The sequence below is a fragment of the Gobio gobio genome (genome assembly GCF_949357685.1).
Source record: "Gobio gobio genome assembly, chromosome: 18".
NCBI classification, from domain to species: domain Eukaryota; kingdom Metazoa; phylum Chordata; class Actinopteri; order Cypriniformes; family Gobionidae; genus Gobio; species Gobio gobio.
In genome coordinates, this window is record NC_137111.1 from 44,794,175 (window position 1) to 44,822,144 (window position 27,970).

General features: G+C 39.1%; 1 protein-coding gene across 1 annotated transcript in view; it reads left to right on the top strand.

Annotated features, from left to right (window-relative positions):
• The window catches only part of anapc1 (anaphase promoting complex subunit 1), a 107,813-nt gene extending 80,556 nt beyond the window's left edge, over window positions 1-27,257 (top strand). The window contains exons 39-48 of the mRNA XM_079843584.1: window positions 2,816-2,902; window positions 7,366-7,483; window positions 8,076-8,153; window positions 8,238-8,305; window positions 10,592-10,730; window positions 10,968-11,054; window positions 16,192-16,287; window positions 20,401-20,605; window positions 24,563-24,697; window positions 26,742-27,257. Coding sequence (XP_079699710.1) covers window positions 2,816-2,902; window positions 7,366-7,483; window positions 8,076-8,153; window positions 8,238-8,305; window positions 10,592-10,730; window positions 10,968-11,054; window positions 16,192-16,287; window positions 20,401-20,605; window positions 24,563-24,697; window positions 26,742-26,854 — 1,126 coding nt within the window. The 3' untranslated portion in view covers window positions 26,855-27,257. The remainder of the gene's footprint in view (window positions 1-2,815; window positions 2,903-7,365; window positions 7,484-8,075; window positions 8,154-8,237; window positions 8,306-10,591; window positions 10,731-10,967; window positions 11,055-16,191; window positions 16,288-20,400; window positions 20,606-24,562; window positions 24,698-26,741) is intronic.
• Window positions 27,258-27,970: the final 713 nt, after the last annotated feature.

Sequence of the window (27,970 nt, forward strand, 5' to 3'; positions counted from 1 at the left end):
CTAGTTCTCGCGAGAACCAAGTTGTGTTTTGTTCTATCCTCTGCGCTTCCGCGTTTGTCACCGGAACTTGCGCTATGCCTGCGTCCTACACTGGCACGCCAGTCTCTTGTGAACGCGCGTGCGACAGTTAGCAGAAGTTAGAGATTACATTTTTTAAAGTTTTAAATGTGGATATTTTTCTTACACAAACGCATTACTTCAGATTGCCTTTATTAACCCCCCAGAGCCGAGTGGAGCTTTTTTATGATGGATGGATGCACTTTTATGGACTTCAAAACAGAAACAGCCATTCACTGCCATTATAATGCTTTGATGAGCCAGGACTTTTTAATATAACTTGGATTGTGTTCGTCTGAAAGAAGAATGTCATATACACCATGACTTGAGGTTGAGTAAATCATGGGCTAATTTTCATTTTTGGGTGAACTATCCCTTTAAGGCAAACCCCTATCCCCAAGTATTTTTGTGGGCCAACTCGGAATTCGTCATCACTGTGGTTCCCTTGAAAAAGCTAATAAGATTTTTCATTTGGCTTTTGGATTATTAATCAAAGTAAGCTCTGTGACTGACAAAGGTTTATTACGCCGGCGCTACGTCATATTCTCGCGCATGCGTCGTGGAGGCACACACGGAAGTCGAGAACAAGTTGGATAAAGGTGTTATTTTGATTTTTTTTTGCGCACAAAAACTATTGTCGTCGCATCGTAAAATTATTGTAGAGCCACTGTGGTGAGATGGACTTTGTAACGACGTTTTAAGTGCCTTTTATGGATCTTGGGAGTGTAAATGTACTGAATGCCAATGGAGGCCTATCTGAAGCCTTTCTCAGCCATCAGCTTTCAACTAAAATATCTTCATTTGTGTTCCGAATATGAACGGAGGTCTTACGGGTGTCCAACGACCAGAGGTGGACAGTAACGAAGTACATTTACTTGAGTACTGTACTTAAGTACACTTTTTGAGTATCTGTACTTTACTGAAGTATTATTTTTTTAGGGAAACTTTTACTTTAACTTCACTACATTTGAAAGACAAATATCGTACTTTTTACTCCACTACATTTCTATCAAGGTCCTCAAAGTCAAAAGTCGTTTCTGTAGCAGCTTTGCAAGTCAGTGGATGATTTTTTTTCTTCTTTAAGCAAAATGTAAATGTCTGGGAGAAAGAGAAGCATAGACATATGGAAGAATCTGAAGTCTGTTTTTTGTGCCTCTGAGATGCCAGAGCCTGAGTACTGAATAGAGCTTTCTTTTGGGGGGTTTTCGCACTTAAACAGACCAATACACACAAAATGTCAATTTTCATTTTGGAAAGTATTCACATAAACAAAGTTGATTATGTCTTAAGTGAACGTAAACAGTTGGGGGAATATCGGATGTGTATCAGTGTGTAGGATTTGTGCATTCTGCCTTAAAGTGACAGCAGCTTTGTAAAAAGCTTTGTAACTTTTAAGTATTTAAATTAGTTCAAGGTGGTCGTATGGAGCATCAATGACTGGCTTAAACCACCATGGCATAGCGTGCATTTATACAACAATGCAACAATAATAAAATAATGCATTGACATAAAAAAGGAAATTTACTTTTGATACTTAAGTACTTTTAAAAGCAAGTACTTCTATACTTTTACTTAAGTAAAAATAGTTTTTAACAACTTTCACTTGTAACGGAGTAATGTTTGACCAGTAGTACTTTTACTCTCACTCGAGTAATGGAGTTGTGTACTTTGTCCACCTCTGCGAACGACATGAGGGTGAGGAATTAATGACAGAATTTTCATTTTTGGGTGAACTAACCCTTTAAGGGCTCATTCCTGCAGCACTATATTAAACTTTGATTTGTAACTCCTCCCACACAGGCATGAATAATTCCTCAGGACAAAGGTTGTTGGTATACGGCCAAGCAAAGCATGAGAACATGTCAGCTACAGTTCATGATATTTATAACCGCAGATAAAGTATTATTGTATTTTGTCCTCTGACTTTAAAACTACAATAATAGCTTTTTATTACAATACTTCCTCTGTTACAAAAATGTCTTCATCTCCTTTGACCCCACATTTTATTCTCTACTAAATTATGCATTAAAGGAAGTTCATCCACAAAGGAATTCTGTCATCGTTTACTCATCCTCATGTCATTCATACTTCTGCATATTCAAAGTTACATTCGGTCACACGATGCATGAGGATCGTCATTGACGTCAAATCTTGCAATGATGCTTCTTCATGCGCCAAGTTTAAAAGTGGAAGAAGCCACATGACCTCACATGAACCATGTCATTTACGTTGTCCAAAAATGTCAGATGCCACCCTGCATTCTTGCTGCTGCAGATAAGAGAAAAATGGCATATAACAAATGTATGGAAGCGCGTGTGTGTGATGCAGGTGGTGTGGTGGGCCGGTACACAGGCTCTTGAGCATTTTTAAAGCAAAATAATTTGACCTCTAACAAGGTCAATGAAAGGCACAGTAAGAGCCTCTCGTCCTGTCAGAACCTGTTCAAGTGCACTCTTCAACTCGGCCATTATTTTTAAGTGAGGCCTTTGAAAGAGCACAAATAGTACCAGTGAACAATGGATGACCAATTTCCCCCTCGCAACACAATTGCGTGCGTCACATGCACTTTGAAATATTGCCTCCTGGGACAATTGAATATGCAGCATGTGCGTCCATTGTTTGGATTGTACAAATTTTTCCGATGTCAGCTCACATGCATTGTTCACTGATTTACATTTCCCTCACTCAGCTGATAGTATGATGCCAGTCAAAAACTTGTCCAGACTGAAATTTTTCTAACATGCTTTTTTTTCCACAGGTACACCCTCAGCACCTCCAACTCAGCCATTGCTGCCCTCCTTTGTGCACTTTATCCTCATTTTCCTGCTCACAGCACAGACAACAGGTAGATGCACATCAGCTGCTAACACACACACACACACACACACACACACACACACACACACACACACACACACACACACACGTTTGTTTTTGTGAAATGTGAGGACATTCCATAGGCGTAATGGTTTTTATACCGTACAAACCGTATTTTCTATCCCCTTACACTGCCCTTGCCCCTAAACCTAACCCTCACAGGAGACTGTGCTGTTCACTTTCTGTGAAAAAAAACTTGTTCTGTATGATTTATAAGCATTTTGAAAAGTGAGGACATGGGGAACGTCCTCATATTTCACCCTCTTTTTGTAATACCTATGTCATACCCATGTCATTATACACATTTGTGTCCACACACACACACACACACACACACACACACACACACACACACACACACACACACACACACACACACACACACACACACACACACACACACACACACACACACACACACACACACACACACACACACACACACAATGAGCCAATATGGCTGTATTGTCTTCACTTCTGAGGAAAGCCACTTTCACTTTTACTATAAGTGAAACTTGTTACTCAGAATCGTGAATGTGTTCGTGCTAATCGCCTGTATCTACATGGTGTCACTGTCAACGTGTCATTTTATACATCAGGCCCAAAAAGTATTACACGTAAAAATGAGTGAATGTCTTTGCATTAGATGACAAAGTATCAAAGCAAGTGGCATTAATTTTAAAGAAACAGCACAAGCACACTTTTGTAATGAAATGTTTTATTTCAAACTCAAAATATTTTTTGTAAAACAAGACGTTTAGGCTGCGTCTGAAATCGCATACTGTATAGTAGGTACTACATTTGGTTTGAAACTTAGTTCACGACTGAAAGTACGCTCTATATAGTATGAATGTGTGTAGTAGTGTTGTCACGATACTGGAATTTCTAACTTCGATACGATACCTTAAAAAAATATCGATATTCGATACCATTTTCGAAACCACAGGGAAAAAACGCTGCATAAAGGCTACTGTCAAACTTTTTTTTTCGTCTATTGAAAGTCTAAGCAATTAAAATTATGTTGAAGAGGTCAGTTTATATGATAAAGCTTTTAAGCTTTTTCTCATATATAAACGTTGATCAATTACCATTACAATTATCCCACAAATATTTGCTAACTAATTTTGTTGCAATAGCTTACATACAGCACAAGGAAGCTTGTTTCAAATTGAATTTAAAAAGACGAGTAAACAGTAATAAAATAATAACAAATAAACAAATTACAAACAATTGCTAAATAAATACAATAGAATAAAGATACAAATTAAAAAGACTGCTTTATTTTTTCAGGTAGGTCTAACAGTATTCAGGTAAGAAACTGAATTAACAAAACAAAGTAATACAATTTAAAATAACATTGTATAATCTTCATTGTAAAAAAATTAATACATATTAATCCATTAAAGTTACACAAGTTAATCAGTCCAGAGCAGCAAGTGATCGTTTGTCTTTTTGTAGTTTGAATAATAAATAACTACTTTCCCTTTAAGACCTGACGCACGCTTGGATCCCAAACACTGTTCCTGCTACTCATTCTTCCTGAACTGGTTACGACTGTGTTCATGTTAAGACTCACCAAGATTGACATTGAGAATTTTTTTTAGTGTATTTGACCATTAATAAGCTGGAAAAAGGAGCTAATTTTTGCACTTGTATTTCAGAGGCGGCTTTATTACGGTATATGTGTGCGCTTCAGATGCGAGTGCGAAATCTGCGGGAATGAGTGGAATTAACGTTAAGTGCAACCCCGCGCGAGATTCAGACCGTTACACTAACACGCAGTCATGAGGAAATATCCGGCAGAATACGCGTTCACCGTGTTCGGAGGGTTAACCGGACTGAATGAGAGGAGGCGGGTGCGTGTCAAGTTACTCGCTGTCGGTCTGAGAGGAGAAGAGAGCGCAGCTGGTATCGATACTGTAAAAAAGGAGTATCGTATCGTTTCAGATATTTCAGTATCGATACATATCGAAATATCGATATTTTTGACAACACTAGTGTGTAGTATGAATGAACGCACTACATCTGTCATGTGACCTACAACATCATTTTTGGCGCTTCATGTCGATTCACAAATCCTCTCCCGTGGCATCATGGGATAGTAAAGTGTCCATCGGATGCACACTTCAGAGTCTCACCAGAAGTATTAGGTCATTCAGGTACTTTTCGCCTACTGTTTTATGAATTCGGACATGCTACTCAGCTCACACACTGTTTTTCACCTACATATAGTATGGAAGTAGGCATATTCGGATGAGACGATTTAATTTCTGCTACTACCACAAAAAATAGAAATGACATTAACCTTTGACTTAACAGTAATTGAAACGTGTACTCCCGAATTGCTAACTACAACCGGCTAGTCAGACTGGCGGAAAGGTTTGGGTTTTTAGGTTGGAAGCAGGGCTTGACATGAACGTTTTTGCTCAGCAGCCACTGTGGCTAGTGGTTTTCCAAAGTTACTAGTCGCTGAACATTTTCACTGGCCACAATGTTTACATTGATACCACGGGGGAAAAACATATAGATATTTTTGACATTTATCTCATAATTTGTCAACGTGTATATTAGGCTGCTGTCACTTTAAGACCTGACGCACGGATCATTATACTGTTACACGTGTGTTTTCTTTCTCCACCTTTTATGTTCACTTAAAACATAATTGACTGTATTTACGAGAATACTCGCCAAGACCGGCATTTTGACATAATTTTGTTTGTATTAGACTGTAAGCGCAATAAGCAGCGAAAAATAAAAAAATTTAGTCCTGAGAGGCGGCTTTATGTGCCAACACTTTGGGTGTGAACACGAAATCTGCAGGAATTAGTCAAATTCAAGCCCTGTCACACCAACAATATTCATCCAGAGCAAATGTAGCGTGTGATTGAGTGAGTGGAGGCGGGTTTGTGTCACTCGCTGTCAGAGAGATGAGAGAGAGAGAGAGAAAGAGAAGCTGGTTTCGTGTGTCTATTCTGCGGAAAATTAGTATTGGAAGCGTTTCAGATATTTCAGTATCGATATGTATACATACATTGCACTTGGTTTATTTCAGATGTCTTTTTTAAAAGACTACAATTAAAAAAATAATAGCCTATATGAAGAGTTTCGTTGCAAAACGAGATATATCCATTTTGAGAAATGTTGGTTATTTGACATTATTATTTAAGACATCAACAGTCAAGTTCATTCACAATTTTTTGTAAATTAAACTATTACTTGAGCTCAGTGAAGGCCAGGGACACAATATTCTTCAAATCCAGGATATTTTTTATTTAATTTTATGTCCATAAATAGTTCATAAATAAGTCAAAAACCATGCCAAAATGCAATATATTTATCTTAACATTGTCAAACATCTTAAATTGGTTAAAAAACAATACATCATAAATATATGGAATAGTATATACAAAGATTGATTAATAATAATAAGATTCCGAGTTAGTTGTGGCCAGAACATACACAACATAATTTTTTTTTTTTTTTTTTTTTTTGCAAAACGCTATATATCCACCTTAGGCTATATTCTACTACTGTAATACCATTAAGAAAAGCTAGTGAATCAATGTTTTTTGTGTGTGTTTGTGTTTGTGTTTGTGTTTGTGTTTGTGTTTGTGTTTGTGTGTGTGTGTGTGTGTGTGTGTGGGCATGACAGACCAACATTACTTGCAGTCGCACAATGACCACAATTCATCTTTGGATGTTTTCCCTCCCCTGAATGCCTTGCCCGTTTGGTCTTCTCCCTTTGATGATTTTCTTTAGATGCCTTCCTCTTTCTCCCAACAGCAGCTGGAATGATCGGCTCCAATCCGTCATCGAAATCCATAACGTTAGCTTGACTCTGAAGCTTTGATTCTCTGACTGACAGACAGCTGTTGATCAGTGACGTAGCGTACATGACTGACAGCTCGCCTACAGTATAAACAATTAAATGGTAAACGTTTTTTAGTTAGCCTATTGAATCCTCTTTTTAAAAATATGTTTTTTGTTTTGATATTATCGTTAAATCACTGAGCAAACTCGGAGCACTTCACCGGTGACTCTCTCCTCGCGTGACATCCTGAGCTCGCGCAGCATCCTGAACGTTCTATTTCGCACTTTGTAAAGAAACTGGGCTGGCGGATATCGCGTTTTGAGAAAAAATACATTTTGTAGTAGGCTTAAAATGTACATTTTTAAATCTTATTAATGGCAGCAATTCACACATAGATTAAGTTACATTTAAACAGTGATTTCCAATAATAAAATCCAAATGTCAAAAAATGGCGTTTATCGCGTTTTGCAACCGAACTCTTCATATATAGAATTCATCCTGCCAAAGTGGCTAGAAGGAGTGACTACACGCCACTGCTGAAATACACACACATTTGGTGTGTGCTTTAAATCAGCTTTTTTTTTATTCTCCTAAACATATGTTCCTGTTCTTCTTTGAAGGTATCACCTTCAGGCATTGCGCCACCTGGCTGTGCTCGCAGCAGAACCTCGTCTGCTGGTTCCTGTAGACGTGGACACACTCAAACCCTGCTACGCTCTGCTAGATGTCACCTACAAGGTATGTGCCGCACGCCTTTCAAAACGTACACTTACTCACATGCAGTTACAGCCAGTGTTATTTATATACTATTATAGTGGTTATTATTTTTAGAATAAGCTTTTATATTTTATATTATATAATTAAAGATGAATTTGACCTTCATTACCAGGTCAAAAAGCCTCCTCAAAAGTGCACTGCAAACACATTCAGATCTGGCACGTTTCATGATCCCAATTCTTTATTCAAATCACTTTTTTTCCCAATGCCATTTGTTGTTGAAGACTGCGTAATTATCACGTAGCTCAACATCTAGTCCCGTTGCATGTGAAGCCATTAGGCCACATCAAAGAGATTCTTGGGTGATAAACATGGCGAAGGACTGTTGAAGGTTGACTGTGGCGTCTGACCATGTCTCTCCTGCTGCTTTGAGAGGACTCATCTTTTCAATTAAATGACGCCAGCCAAAGGAAGGGAACCAGCTGTTCACAGCAATTACAAGGACGTCTTTGCTCACGCAGGCATAGAGTCACGCATAGCAGACGTATACATTGTGATGCAAGGCGTTAGGTTTCTAATCTGTTTGTGCGTGCATGTGGTATATGTTTAATAGGAGACGCAGTGGTACGAAGAGACAACCGTGGAGTTGATGGCTCCCACCATGCTGCCTGAACTTCACCTTCTGAAACGGGTAACAAATTAAACTTCCACTTCCAAGTATAGCTCATGTGAAGTCCCTCAATCTGACCTTTAATTTTTTTCTCTTTGCATCCAGATTAAGGTAAAAGGTCCACGATATTGGGAGCTAAACATCGACATCAGTAAAGGAACCCATCATCTGCAGTAAGTCTGCATGTAGATTAACAGAGATGGAGTCAAACTAAACAGCTTTGAGCTTGGTTCCATAACCTCAGCTGCCTATCTAGACAGTATTTCGAGGCATCGTAGCCACGGTCCATATGCGAACACTTTCCCAATAGGTGGCCCGCAATTTCTTTTAGCAATCTAAGGAGCAACACATGTTCTTCTAGATGAAGCAATCCCATAATGCACTGCGACAAGATCGTGGGGGTGGGGGAAATCATCCAAAAGAGGCTAAAATGTTCATATTTAAATTAATATAAATAGATTAACCACATTTTTAAATTGACTATATACACACTACCATGTTATTAATTTACATTTTATTCAAATTTATTCAGCTTTTATGCATTCAATTGATCAAAAGTGACAGCAAAGACATTTATGTTACAAAGGCTTTCCATTTCAAATAAATGCTGTTCTTTCTTTTCATCAAAGAATCTTCCACAGAAAATATGAAGCAGCGCAACTGTTTTCACATTGATGATAATAATAATAATAAAAATAATAATAATAGATGTTTTTGAGCTGTAAATTATCATATTACAATTATTTCTGAAGGGTCATGTGACACTGAAGACTGGAGTAATGATGCTGAAAATTCAGCTTTGATCACAGGAATAAATTACATTTTACAATACATTTAAATAGTAAACAGTTCTTTTATATTGTAGTAATTTTTACTAATATTACTGTTTTTACTGTATTTTTTATCAAATAAATGCAGCCTTGGTGAGTATTTTGAAGTAGACTTCTTTCAAAAACATAAAGTCTTACAGACCCCAAACTTTTGACCAGTAGTGTAGTTTTATGCTTAATGACATGCTGACATCTCAAGCGAATCAATATCAGCTCTATTTGTGTGTCACATGTTTAGTAAGTTCCAGGTCAGTTAGTATGCTGCTTTAGAAAGAAGCTCCATATGTAGACAGCAAGCCAGCTCACCAGGGGCCGGATTCACCAAAATCTTCTTAAGAAAGAAGTTAAGAAAAATCTTATGATAAGTTCGTAAGAATGTTCCTAAGTGCAATTCTTAAAAAATTCTTAAGTTCTGAAATATTTTCTTAAAGGTCCCATGGCATGGAATTTTTTATTATTATTTTATAATGTTTCCTGAGGTGTACTTGTATTGTTATTCCAGTGTCCATAAACTCGTTAGTCAGCTAGAAAAATTGACTCTAGAGAGGAGCATTTTGCTAAATATATGCACCATATTACATATTCATTATAATTTGTAATGTTCTTCAATATTGAATGCATGTTTGAATTAACCTGGCAAGTTTTTATGACAGCCACCATTTAAATGTTTATATTTCAAAAAATATGTATATTATTATGTAATTTGTAACGTTAATATTATAACTTTATTATTATAAAAAAACATGTAATTTTGTGTAATTTAAGTGTTTGTACAAATCAGTTCATTTTTACCTTTAATGTTAGTACATAATTAGTACAACTGACTCCCATAGTTTACAGCATTAGTTAAGAGATTTGTTTTCCCAAATTTGTTTTAGATTTTAGATTTATCATGAGATTTGTTTTACATACCAAATTTGCCATGTATTGTACCTTATATATATATCCAAAATAATCAAGAACCAAGCCTTTCCAAAGTTTTTTTTGTGACAATTTATTTATTTCATTTAACTCATTCTTTTTTTTAATGACAAAAACGAAATAGTTTTTCAGTTATCACAACTATTCTAACACTGGTTATTCAATAAACAGATATTACTGTTACTAAACTCTGTTCAAAAGAAATTTAATTCCAAATTGATCCATATCGTGATACGTATCGTATCGTGACGTCAGTATCATGATGAGTATCGTATCGTGACATTGTTGCTGATACACAGCCCTACCGCTGCACCCATGGGACGGCAGCAAAGTTCCTTGATTATTACACAGGAATGAGAGAATAGTTCCTAGCCATATCGGCCTAGAAAAATCAAGTTTTAAATAGGATTTTTTTTTTTAGCGAGATGCTAACGGTCTAATCAGATTCAATGATCTATGCTAAGCTATGCTAAAAGTGCTACCGACACACCCGGAGATTGGCTGAATGGATTCGAAAACGGTAACTCTAGGGGAGACGGAAAATGAGCCTATTTTCAAAAAAAGTGGCGTGTTCCTTTAAGATAGAAAATAAGAAATTGGCAGTTAAGAAGAATTTTATTCTTAAGAATGTTTCGTGAATCCGGCTCCAGGTTTTGGAAGTTAACTGTGACCAGGAGTAGAGTGATTTGAGTATATTCTGTTTTCTAGATCCATCCTGTCCAGAGGCGGCGTTCTCTATGTGAAACTGCGTGCCGGACAGCTCCCGTACAAGGACGACCCTCAAGGCTGGAAGAGTTTATTGGCCCCCAACCTCAACAATAGAAGCGCTGAAGTTCGCACATTTAAGGTCGGTCTGTGTGCCCGAACAAACTGGTTTGGCCAATGTCTGTCATATGTCTGTTTGTAAAGCTGTCATTTCATTCAAGCATTAAACCGTTCATGCAAATACAGAGCATAAAGATGTTTCCGGATGTTTGCTGAGGTCTTGTGTTCCTAATTGGATTAATGCAGCATAATGTGTTCTTTCAAACTACAGCAATGAGCCATTTTTCCCTTCCCTCCCACTCTTTCGTCTCCTACGCAGCCCGAGGCCATCTCAACCTTCACCTCAGATGCTGCTTTGGTCTCCTTCGCCGAATACTTCTGCAGAGCCTCGGAAAACATGAAGCATGTGAGACCATAAACATGTTGTTTTAAGGCAGAGTGCTTGGTTTGTGCAGTCGGAAAAAAGTGTTCATGTCCCTGCAGAGCTTTTGCATTCGTAAGGAAAGAGATGTGGATACTAAATAGCTGTCAGAGACACAATTTCACTCTACTGAGACAACTTGATCTTTTAAAAACTGTTTCGGTAAAGCGAAAGGCCTCGATCGACACATTCCAGGATGCAATTGTGTAGTAATTAATATATATTTTTAAAACATCCATGACAGATGAAGAGTTTCCACGTCAGTGTTTAGTAGAACAGCCGTTGGGTTTTGTGTTTATGGATTTTAAGAGGGTTATTATGGGTCATTTTCATCTTAAAGGGATGTTCTGTGTTCTGTTATTAAGGTTGGGAATCGAAAATCGATTACAATTCTGGAATCAGATACTTAAAGGAATCGATAAGAGGAATCGAATCCTGAACTTGTGTGCATTTTAAAATGTCTTTAAACCGTTCAAGCGCAAGAAGACCTGTTAAACATTACCCTTGCAGGCAAATCTTCCTGGCCTAACTCCAGGGCTAACTTTAAAACTATTTGTCAGGTAACTGTGCGTTTAAACGGTACCCTTGCAGGCAAATCTTCCTGGCCTAACTCCAGGGCTAACTTTAAAAATATTTGTCAGGTAACTGTGCGTTTAAACGGTACCCTTGCAGGCAAATCTTCCTGGCCTAACTCCAGGGCTAACTTAAAAAATATTTGTCAGGTAACTGTGTGTTTAAACGGTACCCTTGCAGGCAAATCTTCCTGGCCTAACTCCAGGGCTAACTTTAAAAATATTTGTCAGGTAACTGTGCGTTTAAACGGTACCCTTGCAGGCAAATCTTCCTGGCCTAACTCCAGGGCTAACTTTAAAAATATTTGTCAGGTAACTGTGCGTTTAAACAGTACCCTTGCAGACAAATCTTCCTGGCCTAACTCCAGGGCTAACTTTAAAAATATTTGTATGGTAACTGTGCGTTTAAACAGTACCCTTGCAGGCAAATCTTCCTGGCCTAACTCCAGGGCTAACTTTAAAAATATTTGTCAGGTAACTGTGCGTTTAAACAGTACCCTTGCAGACAAATCTTCCTGGCCTAACTCCAGGGCTAACTTTAAAAATATTTGTATGGTAACTGTGCGTTTAAACAGTACCCTTGCAGGCAAATCTTCCTGGCCTAACTCCAGGGCTAACTTTACAAATATTTGTCAGCTAACTCTGTGTTTAAACAGTACCCTTGCAGGCAAATATTCCTGGCCTAACTCCAGGGCTAACTTTAAAAATATTTGTCAGGTAACTGTGCGTTTAAACGGTACCCTTGCAGGCAAATCTTCCTGGCCTAACTCCAGGGCTAACTTTAAAAATATTTGTCAGGTAACTGTGCGTTTAAACAGTACCCTTGCAGACAAATCTTCCTGGCCTAACTCCAGGGCTAACTTTAAAAATATTTGTATGGTAACTGTGCGTTTAAACAGTACCCTTGCAGGCAAATCTTCCTGGCCTAACTCCAGGGCTAACTTTAAAAATATTTGTCAGGTAACTGTGCGTTTAAACAGTACCCTTGCAGACAAATCTTCCTGGCCTAACTCCAGGGCTAACTTTAAAAATATTTGTATGGTAACTGTGCGTTTAAACAGTACCCTTGCAGGCAAATCTTCCTGGCCTAACTCCAGGGCTAACTTTAAAAATATTTGTCAGGTAACTGTGCGTTTAAACAGTACCCTTGCAGACAAATCTTCCTGGCCTAACTCCAGGGCTAACTTTAAAAATATTTGTCAGGTAACTGTGCGTTTAAACAGTACCCTTGCAGACAAATCTTCCTGGCCTAACTCCAGGGCTAACTTTAAAAATATTTGTATGGTAACTGTGCGTTTAAACAGTACCCTTGCAGGCAAATCTTCCTGGCCTAACTCCAGGGCTAACTTTAAAAATATTTGTCAGGTAACTGTGCGTTTAAACAGTACCCTTGCAGACAAATCTTCCTGGCCTAACTCCAGGGCTAACTTTAAAAATATTTGTCAGGTAACTGTGCGTTTAAACAGTACCCTTGCAGACAAATCTTCCTGGCCTAACTCCAGGGCTAACTTTAAAAATATTTGTATGGTAACTGTGCGTTTAAACAGTACCCTTGCAGGCAAATCTTCCTGGCCTAACTCCAGGGCTAACTTTAAAAATATTTGTATGGTAACTGTGCGTTTAAACAGTACCCTTGCAGGCAAATCTTCCTGGCCTAACTCCAGGGCTAACTTTAAAAATATTTGTCAGGTAACTGTGCGTTTAAACAGTACCCTTGCAGACAAATCTTCCTGGCCTAACTCCAGGGCTAACTTTAAAAATATTTGTATGGTAACTGTGCGTTTAAACAGTACCCTTGCAGGCAAATCTTCCTGGCCTAACTCCAGGGCTAACTTTAAAAATATTTGTCAGGTAACTGTGCGTTTAAACAGTACCCTTGCAGACAAATCTTCCTGGCCTAACTCCAGGGCTAACTTTAAAAATATTTGTCAGGTAACTGTGCGTTTAAACAGTACCCTTGCAGACAAATCTTCCTGGCCTAACTCCAGGGCTAACTTTAAAAATATTTGTATGGTAACTGTGCGTTTAAACAGTACCCTTGCAGGCAAATCTTCCTGGCCTAACTCCAGGGCTAACTTTAAAAATATTTGTATGGTAACTGTGCGTTTAAACAGTACCCTTGCAGGCAAATCTTCCTGGCCTAACTCCAGGGCTAACTTTAAAAATATTTGTCAGGTAACTGTGCGTTTAAACAGTACCCTTGCAGACAAATCTTCCTGGCCTAACTCCAGGGCTAACTTTAAAAATATTTGTATGGTAACTGTGCGTTTAAACAGTACCCTTGCAGGCAAATCTTCCTGGCCTAACTCCAGGGCTAACTTTAAAAATATTTGTCAGGTAACTGTGCGTTTAAACAGTACCCTTGCAGACAAATCTTCCTGGCCTAACTCCAGGGCTAACTTTAAAAATATTTGTCAGGTAACTGTGCGTTTAAACAGTACCCTTGCAGACAAATCTTCCTGGCCTAACTCCAGGGCTAACTTTAAAAATATTTGTATGGTAACTGTGCGTTTAAACAGTACCCTTGCAGGCAAATCTTCCTGGCCTAACTCCAGGGCTAACTTTAAAAATATTTGTCAGGTAACTGTGCGTTTAAACAGTACCCTTGCAGACAAATCTTCCTGGCCTAACTCCAGGGCTAACTTTAAAAATATTTGTCAGGTAACTGTGCGTTTAAACAGTACCCTTGCAGACAAATCTTCCTGGCCTAACTCCAGGGCTAACTTTAAAAATATTTGTATGGTAACTGTGCGTTTAAACAGTACCCTTGCAGGCAAATCTTCCTGGCCTAACTCCAGGGCTAACTTTAAAAATATTTGTATGGTAACTGTGCGTTTAAACAGTACCCTTGCAGGCAAATCTTCCTGGCCTAACTCCAGGGCTAACTTTAAAAATATTTGTCAGGTAACTGTGCGTTTAAACAGTACCCTTGCAGACAAATCTTCCTGGCCTAACTCCAGGGCTAACTTTAAAACTATTTGTCAGGTAACTGTGCGTTTAAACAGTATCCTTGCAGACAAATCTTCCTGGCCTAACTCCAGGGCTAACAAGATCGCTCTCCTGTCTCTCAACCTCTTTCACCCAGATGTTAAAATTCAAACGATACCCTGTTATACGTTAAGTGTTATCGCCAGCATATTTCTCATGTGGTTGAAAAATTATTAAGGCCTCCCTCAGTTTGCATAAAAAACCACAAACATGTGTAGAGTAATCTGGGATGGAAACGTGTACATTTTTAGGGAAACAGACATTTTGGATCCAAAATCAGTCATTTGTAGTTCCTAGTGTCAGTACTTGCCTTTTAAATATAAAAGTATAAAATCAAAAGCGTGTCTCAAATGCTCTCCACAGGCCCATGCACATTTCTTTAAGATCTCTGGACATCATCTAGTATGTTGTCAAATACAACATACAATAATGCAACTCCCCCTCATTGTGTATAAACAAACGTCAAATGTGTTTATAGTAAATACTCTTATAATGGAAGCTCAGCAGGTGAGCGGGCGGTACCACAAATAAAAACTTTCAGTTTCAAACGTATAACCGTAATACATCAAAGTAGATTTGTTGTCATTTCTTTCCTACTGTATGAAGAGCAAATTAAATGACTTGCAGAGACCAGATAATAAACACTGAATGCATCTGAACCGCCATGAACCCTCAGAAGTGACTGATTTAGAACGCTCTGCAGTCACACTTTATTTACATTTACATTTATGCATTTGGCAGACGCTTTTATCCAAAGAGACTTACATTGCATTCAAGGTACACATTTTACATTTTGTCAATTCTTGCTTTCCCTGGGAATCGAACCCATGACCTTGGCGTTGCTAGCACCATGCTCTACTGTTTGAGCTACAGGAAAGCATAGTCCTATTTAGATAGTCCACTTTAGACACTCTACTGACTATAAGTAACTTTGCGAGTACAATAGTGTTACCCGCTCAACTCAACACCAGAGACTTAAGTTATTTTCAACAGAGTTTGACATTTGACTTGTTGCTAAACTAATGGCATGATATTCTAATAAAACAATATTCATATCACAAAATCAGGGTGAAATAATCAATTTTAATTAGACTTTGCCATTTTTAGTGATACTACTTAATATAAGTTTATCATTTTTATTTCTTGGATAATTTATTGTAGCACGTTCTGGTATTGCCTTTGTGATGGATTCACGCAAGCCACTTTAGAATACTATCTAAAATTACTATTTTATAAGGCAGCGAAGTGAATATCAAGAGTGTGTCTTATTATGATGCCTTAAAATACTACTGAGGCGACTCACTCGGTTTTGGAACAGTGCATGTGTCACAGTAGCTATAAATATTAATGAATACAGTAAACATGAGAGTAAAAATGACCCACTTTCCTGCTACGCTTCCCTTATGTGGATTACAATAAACATTTCCATTTCAAACTGAGGGATGAACTTTATTTTCTGTTGTAAGCACAAATGCACTTCATAGACATGAAGGTGTAAATGACTGAAAGTTCATGTATGGGTTGTGTTGCTGTAGTTTACACATGCTATCTTGTTTCTACAGAAGCAGGAGACAGTGGCTTTACTGTCAGCGATTCTGTATGAATGTGTGACACAGGAAAACCCAGAGATGCTGCCAACACACATCTCTATTGACCAGGTCAGTTACAGTAAAGCATGAAAGCACTCATAGAAATACATGAAAATAGTGCATTTTAATTTTTGTGTGTATATATATATATATATATATATATATATATATATATATATATATATATATATATATATATATATATATATATATATTTATTGTATTTATTTGTGTTCAAAAGTTTGGCGTCTTTGAAAAAAAGGTTTTGAAAGAAGTCTCTTCTGCTCACCAAGGCTGCATTTATTTAATAAAAAATGCAGTAAAAACAGTAATATTGTGAAATATTATTACAATTTCATATAACTGTTTTCTATGTGAATATATTATAAAATGTAATTTATTCCTGTGATCAAAGCTTAATTTTCAGCATCATTACTCCAGTCTTCAGTGTCACATGATCCTTCAGAAATCATTCTAATACTGATTTGCTGCTCAAGAAACATTTATGAATTTTATCAATGATGAAAACAGTTCATATTTTTGTGGAAACCATGATTCTTTTCAGAATTTCTTTGATGAATAGAAAGTTCAAAAGAACAGCATTTATTTGAAATTAAGTTATAACATTACAAATGTCTGTCACTTTTATACAATTGAATGCGTCCTTGCTGAATAAAAGTGTTTGGGTAACCATTTTTCCCTACTGGTCCTGGGTCCTAAGCGAAGACCAAGAGTCAGGAGTTAGATTAATTAAATACATTTTTTTTTCTTCAAGTCTCACAAGGAGTTCGTAGGCCGCGCTCCCTCTACCAGTCTCCCCGCCTCCACCTATCGTACATACAATTTCTGAACAGTTATACTGTTTTCAAGGTCTAACCACGTCATTACTGCCATGTGGAATGATTCTGATTGGCAGAGAAAATGCACAGTCACTGTAAATTTCCACACAAGGATAGATAGCAGAGCATATCACTAAACTAGGCAGACTAGTTGTCGCCCCATCACTAGAATTAGATCGTTGTTGACCTCGGAGGTTGTAGAAAGGCGTCTTCAAGTCTGGTGTTGTGTGCAGAAAATGTCCATCTTCAATATTGGGCCTGCATAGATCATGCAAAGCACACACACAAAAGCTCCCTAGAAAGACAGCTCTCCCAAGGTTAGAGAGTATTAACTACATATCAACAAAGCACTTCACCAAAACATGCTGATAGCATGTGCTTTTCTCTCAGTGAGAGAGACAGACAATAGTACAGACCATATTCATCTTGATTCTTTAGGGTTTCAGTAAAAGGAAATATCAAATTAAATAAATAAAATGAAAGACAAATCCACATATCATCTCTGGAAGCCGGTGCTAAATGAGCAATCTCTGTTACTGCATTCCTGACGAGTTGGAGGTGTGTGATGCCTCTAAAATCCAAACACACGACAACATGTTCTGAAGTGTTTTTTGCGAAACATCACACACGCCCAGGACAGACCCTCAGTCACCACTCAGAGACCAAATACAAACTTTAGAAAATATAAAGGAAGAAACAATCATTGATCCTCTTGATATAAGCAAAATCATAACTGGAAAGAATCATTAAAATCATTATAATTATATAGGAGGATGAATATTGATTGAGGCTTTGATTTATGAATTTAAGTAGGATATATATATATACACACTCACCTAAAGGATTATTAGGAACACCTGTTCAGTTTCTCATTAATGCAATTATCTAATCAACCAATCACATGGCAGTTGCTTCAATGCATTTAGGGCTGTGGTCCTGGTCAAGGTCTCCTGAACTCCAAACTGAATGTCAGAATGGGAAAGAAAGGTGATTTAAGCAGTTTTGAGCGTGGCATGGTTGTTGGTGCCAGACGGGCCGGTCTGAGTATTTCACAATCTGCTCAGTTACTGGGATTTTCACACACAACCATTTCTAGGGTTTACAAAGAATGGTGTGAAAAGGGAAAAACATCCAGTATGCGGCAGTCCTGTGGGCGAAAATGCCTTGTTGATGCTAGAGGTCAGAGGAGAATGGGCCGACTGATTCAAGCTGATAGAAGAGCAACTTTGACTGAAATAACCACTCGTTACAACCGAGGTATGCAGCAAAGCATTTGTGAAGCCACAACACGCACAACCTTGAGGCGGATGGGCTACAACAGCAGAAGACCCCACCGGGTACCACTCATCTCCACTACAAATAGGAAAAAGAGGCTACAATTTGCACGAGCTCACCAAAATTGGACAGTTGAAGACTGGAAAAAAAAATGTTGCCTGGTCTGATGAGTCTGGATTTCTGTTGAGACATTCAGATGGTAGAGTCAGAATTTGGCGTAAACAGAATGAGAACATGGATCCTTCATGCCTTGTTACCACTGTGCAGGCTGGTGGTGGTGGTGTAATGGTGTGGGGGATGTTTTCTTGGCACACTTTAGGCCCCTTAGTGCCAATTGGGCATCGTTTAAATTAGTGGTGTCAACAATAATCGATTCAGCGATGCATCGCAATGCGGGGCATGCACGATTCAGCATCGATGCGGCAAAGTGCCATAATCGATTATGTCACCGTTTATTTTCTGGACTTGAGTTGGACAATAAAGTTGTGAAGTTTCAATTATTTCCAGGGTCATAACAACAACAATCAAGATGGCTGAGGCGGAGGGAGATGACCGCGATAGACGGGTATTAAAAACGCACCCAAAGATTGGAAAGCGGACATCTGGGCACATTTCGGATTCTGACGCCGGCTTCACACCGCACGCGGAGCGGTGGGTATGGAGAGCCGGAGCCCGCGCCCCCATTGTGGATTCACACTGGCAGCGTTTGTCTCGCGCGGATATTGCAAATGCAGACAAATATTGTACATTATGTCACATTTACGGTCTTCTCCTCCGAGCCCCGTCTGTCTCGTGCTTTGATTTATGATGGGCAGCATGCTGCAAATGCGACCGTGTTCCCCTCTGTCCCAAACACATATGCATATAACTTGTTGTATATAAGTAGTTCACATGATAAATGTAAGTTAACGTTAAAGTGAATATATGCTTCTAGTTTTAATAATTTAAACAGGCTTTTGAAGTTTGGGCAAAAACTTCTGGCAGTGTTGTGTTTTTAATTTTTTTAACAGCTCTGGATGTCATATGGTGATTGTGAAACACACGGGGCACTTCACTACATGATTTCATGGTGGAATTTGTTATTTTCCATGTTAATCTGGTCAGTTTTGATCAAGAACAATCCACTGTGGCTTTAAATCAGCGTGAGCAGCGCGGCAAAATAGACTCGGCGCCGAAACGATCGCGGCACTGCTGCTTCTCCTCCTGCGATGCGCTGCCGCGCCGCCTCTGCGTGCGATGTGAATGCTCTAATCTGTTAACATGGGCGCCGAAAAAAATATGCGCTGCTTACGCCCTGCTAACGCGCCTGCCACACTAAAATCAAGCACGAGAATTGACGAGTCCCTAGTGTCAACGTTACTGTGTGTGTTGCACTGAATATTTTTATTGCTGGGTGCCTGGGTGGTGGTTGTTGTTACAATAGTGTGACTGTAATTACGGATTAATATTTGCACAGGAGTTCATGAAGTGCCCTGTCTCAAAGCTTTTTACTGTACCATTCAATTTTATTTTATTTAATGACATTTATGTCAAAGATACAGGAGAGTGATAATACACACATAGCAGCCAATACAATCTGTTGTTCAATATCTGACTGCTTGTATTGCCTCATGACTGATTAAAAATTTGCCTTGTTGTGTGCAGTAGAATTTTGATGCATCGCAATGCATCGTAGAATCGAATTGAATCGAATCGTTACCTGGTGAATCGTAATCGAATCGAATTGTGAGGGCAGTGCCAATGCACACCCCTAGTTTAAATGCCACGGCCTACCTGAGCATTGTTTCTGACCATGTCCATCCCTTCATGACCACCATGTACCCATCCTCTGATGGCTACTTCCAGCAGGATAATGCACCATGTCACAAAGCTTGAATCATTTCAAATGCGCTAAACGGATGCGTTCGAACGTTATGCTCACGTCTCGCGCATGACACGGCTTTCAAGAACTTTGCATCTAGACCTTGCATTTTTTTCTTTACACTGACAAGTCATGCATTTTTAACAGTTAACACACGTTCTGCGTGAACTGGCCCTAAGACTTGTGTATGTGTGATCCTCTCTGTAGGCCGTGCGGACTCTGGAGCGGGGCGATCTATGCGAGACGTTCAGTCTGTGGCAGATGAAGCTGGTGTTGGAGCTCTGCGAGAGCAGGGTCCTGCAGCAGCGGCTCAGAGAGACACACCGACAGACCCGCGGTCTTCTGCTCAACTCAGAGTTCCTGCCCGTCATGAAGAGCTCGGCCGACAGAGCCCTGGATCACTGGCTCTGTGGTGAGTAACAGGACAAAGGGCATCAGCGTCTAGAGGCATCTTTACACAGATAAGGCTGCTCTGTGCCTGCTCAAAATTCTGTGTAAATATGCAATGCAGCATAAAAGTCAGACTAAATGATAGGGGTGGGTATTGACAACATTTCACGATTCGATTTCGATTCACAAGCCTTTGATTCGGTTTTGATTAGATTAGATTCAATATTGATTATTTTGTGTATATATATATATATACACGTGTATATCAGGTACAATAAATGCCAGATTTTCTTTAAACAAATCTCTTAACTAATGCTGTAAACTATGGGAGTCAGTTGGTACTTCATTACTATAATATTGAAGGTGATTCTATAAAAACACTTAAAGGGATAGTTCACCCAAAAATCATCATTTACTCACCCTCAAGTTGTTCCAAACCTGTATGAGTTTCTTTGTTCTGCTGATCCCAAAAGAAGATATTTTGAAGAATGTTTGTAACCAAGCAGAGAGAGCAACCATTGACTACCATAGTATTAGTACCATAGTAAGGGAAAAACAACACAATACTGTGCCTCTATATTGGATCCGACAGAAACGGTGCAACACACTAATGTGAGTAAAACATGTTTTTATATGTGATAGTATTGCATTGTTACAGATCGTTTGATATCTATTGATTACATACCTTAGCACGCGGTCACAGGCTGGAGAAGGTGTTATTGGTTCATTCGTGATCTCACTCTGACTTTTAACGTCAGTGCTTGCAAAGTGTGTGTGTGTGTACGGTTCGTGGTTATATTTACTTCGGGCCGACTAAGTAATACAAAAATAACATTCCTTTCTTGTGCGTGCGTGTGTGTGGGTCTCGGTTATTCACTGATCAGGCCGACCAAGCGTGTGTGTGTGTACGGTTCGCGGTTATATTCACTTCGGGCCGACCAAGTAATACAAAAAATAACATTCCTTTCTTGTGCGTGCGTGTGTGTGTGGGTCTCGGTTATTCACTGATCAGGCCGACCAAGCGTGTGTGTGTGTACGGTTCGCGGTTATATTCTAGGGCTGCAACGACGCGTCGACGTCGTCGATGACGTCGACTACGAAAATACGTCGACGTGCGTGAAATGCGTCGACGCGTCGGCGGCACATTATTTACGTTCTAGAATGGAACAGAAGATCTAGAATAATGGCAGCTTCTGCTCCCGGGCATAGTGAAAATGATCATTTATCATATAAAGCCAGACCGCGACATTCAAAAGTGTGGGAGTACTTTAAACAGAAGCCGAATAAAACTGCTTTGTTCGCTCTGTAACGCCGGTTTCACACTGCACGCGGTGACAGAGCAGGAGCTGTGCGCGTGGAGAGCTTTCACACTGCAGTCAGTGTTGCCAAGTCCGCTTTTTTCCGCGGAATTGGGCTACTTCTACACTGTTGCCGCGGGCTGTGTCTCATGTCCGCGGGTTGAAGCAAAAAAACACACATATTTAACCCCCCGAACGCGATGTTTACCAGAGAACCTCCCCGAAACGCGATTGGGCTTGTTTTGGGCTAGTTTTGAGTAACGAATGGGTGGGTTTTGTTGTGTAAACCTGGCAACCCTGCTGCCAGTGTTCTCTCGCGCAGCTGAACGCGCCACGCGTGTATTGCAACAGACGGTCACATTTTCCGGGGTTCTTCTCCGACCCCAGTACGTCTCGTGCTTTTATTTATTATGGGCTGCATTTATCTCCTGTATATGCGACCTGGTTCCGCTCTGTCCCAAACACATATGCATAATAACTTGCTGTATACAGGTAGTTTACATGATTAAAGTAACATTACAGTTAAGATATGCCTCTAGCTTTAATCATTTAAATGTGTCTTTGAAGTTTGGGCAAAAACTTCTGGCAGCTTTAGTCGTTGTTTATGCACATGTATCTTCAAAATAGACGACTAGTTATACTATATTAAAACTATGCTGAAAGCTCCTGTATGTGAACCTTTTGCAGATAAATACAAGTGCATTTTCGTTTACTACTGACACAAATCAATAAGTAAATCATACTCAACTACTATAGTAAACAACTTTTCCTAATTAGGCCTACTCTGTATACATTTTATGATGAATAGTATCATTATATATTATGTTTAAAAAGCTTCTTGTGTTCATATATTTAATTATAAAATGGCATAATATGTACACTACCCTTCCTGAAATACAATTAATATTGTCATCATTCATTGATTTCATGTTAAAATAATATACAAATTCACTACCCTCTTTGAAATACAATAATCAGTAAAAAAGAATAATAAGATTAATCTGGAAAAAATAATCGTTAGATTAGTCGACTAATCGGAAAAATAATCGTTAGATTAGTCGACAGAAAAAATAATCGTTAGTTGCAGCTCTATTATATTCACTTCGGGCCGACCAAGTAATACAAAAAATAACATTCCTTTCTTGTGCGTGCGTGTGTGTGGGTCTCGGTTATTCACTGATCAGGCCGACCAAGCGTGTGTGTGTGTACGGTTCGCGGTTATATTCACTTCGGGCCGACCAAGTAATACAAAAAATAACATTCCTTTCTTGTGCGTGTGTGTGCGTGTGTGTGGGTCTCGGTTATTCACTGATCAGGCCGACCAAGCGTGTGTGTGTGTACGGTTCGCGGTTATATTCACTTCGGGCCGACCAAGTAATACAAAAAATAACATTCCTTTCTTGTGCGTGCATGTGTGTGTGTACGGGTCGCGGTTATGCACTGATCGGGCCGACCAAGCGTGTGTGTACAGTTCGCGGTTATATTCACATCGGCCAATGCAAAAATAACATTCCAATCAATCGCGGGTGGATGAGAGATGAATCATTGTGTTTGTTTGATGAGCCCTTTGAGCGTTTCCCCAGACGATTACCACTTGTACTGAGGGGAGCTGAAACTCATTAAATATGCAAATCTTATCCAATCCTAGCCATGGGCGTTTACTTCCAAGTCTTCAGTGCGGCACGCCCATCAAAACTGAGTGTTTCTTCAGAGAGCCTCAAAACCAAGGCAGAAAATAGCCTATTACTTATTCATTATGATGTTTCTGAATGTAAAAACCACGCAAACGTCATATGTTGACCTCAGACAACAGTATTACAAAATAAAAATTCCAGTTCATGACCCCTTTAAACCGTTGTGTAAAGACACCTAATGTCCACTTCAGAAGCGTTTCTGTGCCACCTTTGCAGTGTATATTTGGTATGGCATCATTAACAGTGACTCAGATATGCTTTCTCAGATTTCTATTTTAGAGCCTCTTGTGTCGGCGCTTCCAGTCAGCGTTTAGGACTTGCATTTGTTTCGTGTTTTGGTCAACACCTTCAGCGAGTGTGAAAGGCTATAGTCATGAATGCTCTGCAGGGTTGGTAACTTAAAGGCTAACAGGCTAAATGCCATGAAACCTGTCAAGAACATTTCTAGATCACATTCCAGTCCAAAATATATTGCGTTTTGTGTTCAGTTTTTATTTACACTATTCCCATTCTCATTACTATACTGGAAAAAAATCTAAATGTATTTAATATATTTATTTATCATGATATTATTTATTGTACTGGCTTTATTCTGATTTTAATATTTGAATACAGTATTACTTCATTACATATTTTTTTGAGAATTGAGAATTGAAGAGTGACATTGGCTTAATTTTCAATGTTAAAATGCATAATAATCAAAAACCACACTTAATTTTCTTTGTAACATTATTATTTTTAGTATTAATAATAATTAATACATGTATTTGTTTTATTATATTATTAATTAATATAATGTGTTTATTATTTAACTATTATTTATTGGAATTATGGCTTAGGAATTTTGGGGAATATAAAGGTGCAGCCACTCTAGACATCTTGTTCTATTCACTTCTATCCATATGTATGCAAATGCACATATGATTTCCTCATGAAGCTTGTATTTTGAACTATTAATCCAACAACACTGTTATTGGTTTCAAACAGATAACAGTCGTGTGCTGCAAGCGTACTTGAGAAGACAGCCAGTGAACAGCGATGCTGATGTCAACATGCTGGCCTGCTTCCTGGTCTACCACTCCATCCCCAGCCTCAAGAATATGGTGGCGTTTGACCTGGAAGGTAAGGTCACGGTCGAAATTAAAAGACATTGACTTAAAGCTGTAGTCTGTAACTAAAAATTATCAATATTTGAGCAAGTACATAACCAGCCAGTGTTCAAAACTATCTCTATACCTTAGCCCCTTTCACAAGGGTAAGCTTGTAATAATGTGTTATAATTCTAGTGGTTCTGGTAGCTTTCCGTGGGAAATTTGAGCATGGCGCGTTCGTCTTTGCGTCATTACGTCACGTCTGAATACATAAAGGAGTCCGGCTAGTAATAGGATCGCATGTGAAGATGCTGCAGGTGGCGGATCATTTATAGCCTTTTCTCACAGCAGCTGGAATAATTAAACTGATCATTTTGATGGAGGATTGTAATCCAGAGAGGACCAAATGACATCAGTGACAACTGGAGATTCACCCGTAGTCAAAAGCAAAAGATTAGACTGTTCAGAAATTTAAATCTACAGGTAATGCTAATACACACTAAATACACGTAGTCACGCAATGCTAATGCTGTTAACATTAACAATTTGAGAACAAAGTATAACTATAATAATAATTTGCACAGTTTGATGTTATATGAGCGGTCGTTAGATTTAATCACCGTTGGCAGCGCAAGTTATTGTAATGTTTTTTTTCTCAGTTGCTCATAACAAAAGTGGCAGACATGTTACTTGTTCAGTTGACATTTTCCGGTAAAAATTCTTATTTTGGTCGTACTTCTAAGACGTAGAATCTGTGATTCTGAAGTGCAGGATCCACTACTGACTGGCCACACTTACTCCTCAAAACATTAGATTAATCTGCACTGAGTAGCCGCGCCGATGCATAACCCCCGTAAAGATGATAATTCAGCAAATACCTGCAATTGCAGATTTCAAACAGAGATGGCGACACAGCGGCCAAACTTACGGACTGCAGCTTTAAAGAAATACAGTATTGTTTAGCTGGAGTCTGACTCTGCTCCTTTTGGACTCGGATTGGACGTAACCTCGACTAAGGTGGAGTTGAACCCAACACATTTAGTTTGGTAAAACCCAGAATAAAGCTCAAAAAAGGAAACCATAAGCACCATAAAACTTGTCTGGCTATCACCAGACCGAGCTCAATTTAAGATTGAACACTGGTCTGGGGAGTCTGCTCTGTATTTTCTACTGCACAAGAGGCGTGATCAACAAGCATAAATTAAATGACTCTGTACGCAATTGGATAGTCCTTCAACCAATCAGACCACAAGAGGCATGATCAACGGGCAACGACCCATCGCTTCTCTATCCCTCATCGTGTTAAACCCGCCAATAGCACGCCAGGTGGATAAGCCCGTCTGTGATTGGTTCCTGCAAAAGTGTAACAGAAGCAATAGAAATGAATGTACAGGTTTCCAGACTGATCAAAATCAAATCGCCGGCAGTTCAGGCTGGGTTTACCCAGTCTACCATAAAACAATATTGCACTTTAATTTCAAAGCTATCATAGCTATCAAAGAATCCATAGCTTCAGAAGTCTTGAAATACAGTGCTAAAGTCTTAAGAACTACTCTTAAGGGCTGATATACTTCAGGCGAAATTGAAGAACGAGCTTGTGTGACGAAATCAGGCCGAAACTAAGTCTGTTTAGATTTCCTTTCGGGGGTTTGAAACATAAAAGTTGACTCTGGCTTATAAACATCTTCAAAATACTATTGGTCCGTGGTGATGATGTAATAGATAGGTGTGGCTATGGGGCTCCACCTTCTTTGACATGGAAATCTTCTCTGGTTTATATCTTCTGTTCATTTTGTTTGAAATGACATTACGCTAGTTTGTTGTTCGATTTCGCTTGAAGTATATCGGGGTTTTTACAGAATACGCCAGCTCTTGATATTTCAAACTTCTTTTTACCCCTAAACGAAGAGTGACCTCTGGTCATACTAGTCATACAGTTTCAGAAAGACATGAGCAAGAATAAATGAGACAAATCGAGTCAGTTTTTCTTTGAAGTACTGGATTTCTGATCAATATGTTTCACTGATGAGCAGCCAGGCTTTCTTGAACATTACCGCTGTGCTCTCTCTGTACAGGATGCTCCTGTTTCCCAGAGTTGCTGCTCAAGAGCAGTCAGTTGGGCGTTCCTGTACGTGCTCTGCTGCGTTTGAGTCCTCTGTTTCTTCAGAATCATGATTCTGGATTTTAACTGCACTCCTTCAGACCAATTCCTGGAGGTCAACCAACGTTCTCCCTAACCAGGTACAGTGGCAGCGTCCTCACAAGCCACCGACTTGCAGGAACTCACTGCGATACCTTGCGTCAACACCTTGCGTCAACTTTTAAGGTTTATTGCGTGGACATTTTTATGGCATGATGTCCTAAAGCTAGAGCTAAAGTAATGAACAGAAGCTCTGAAGAAACACTTTTTTTGATGTAAATAGTTTGTAACTATATTTGTACCTAATGATAATTAATTCAATAAATATGACTCGAGGACATGCTTTTGATAAAGTATGCCTGTATGAAATAAAAGAAGTTCTGGTCTGGTTTTGTCAGATTTTAGGGGTGTTTGCACTATTAAGGATGCATGTAATTTCATACATGCAACATCTACTATATCTCAGGAGGGTGCCATACAACTCGCCTGCACAACTTCATATCATGTCGCTGCTCATTCGCATAGAATTTCACTCTGCCAATTGCCTGGAAAACATTCATTATCATAAAAAAAATTGGCTTAATTTTGCTCATACTTAAGGTTTGTTTAAATCAGGGGTGTCCAAACTTGTCCTGGAGGGCCTTGCCTCAACACACCTGCCTAGAAGTTTCTAGTATCCCTAATAAGACCTTGTTTAGCTGGTTCAGGTGTGTTTAATTGGGGTTGGAGCTAAACTCTGCAGGATTGTGGCCCTCCAGGATCAGGATTGGACACCCCTGGTTTAAATCAATAAACCTTAAGTATACTTTGCTGCAATAACTTCACCAGGACATGAATGATTCCTCAAATCAGGTCTTGTTGAGGAGAGGTGTGCTGTCATTTTCAGTGTTGTGGTTGTTATTAAATAAGTCTATTAAAAATCATTTTTATAAAATAAAATCTAAATATTAGATGAGAACTGCCCCGAGAACCCCCAAATGCTCCCCGGGCGCCGCAGCAATATGGCTGCCCACTGCTCTGGATGTGCGTTCACGGTGTGTGTGTGTGTGTGTGTGTGTGTGTGTGTGACTGTGTGTGTTCACTACTGTGTGTGTGCACTTGGATGGGTTAAATGCAGAGCACAAATTCCTAGTATGGGTCACCATACTTGGCCACACGTTACTT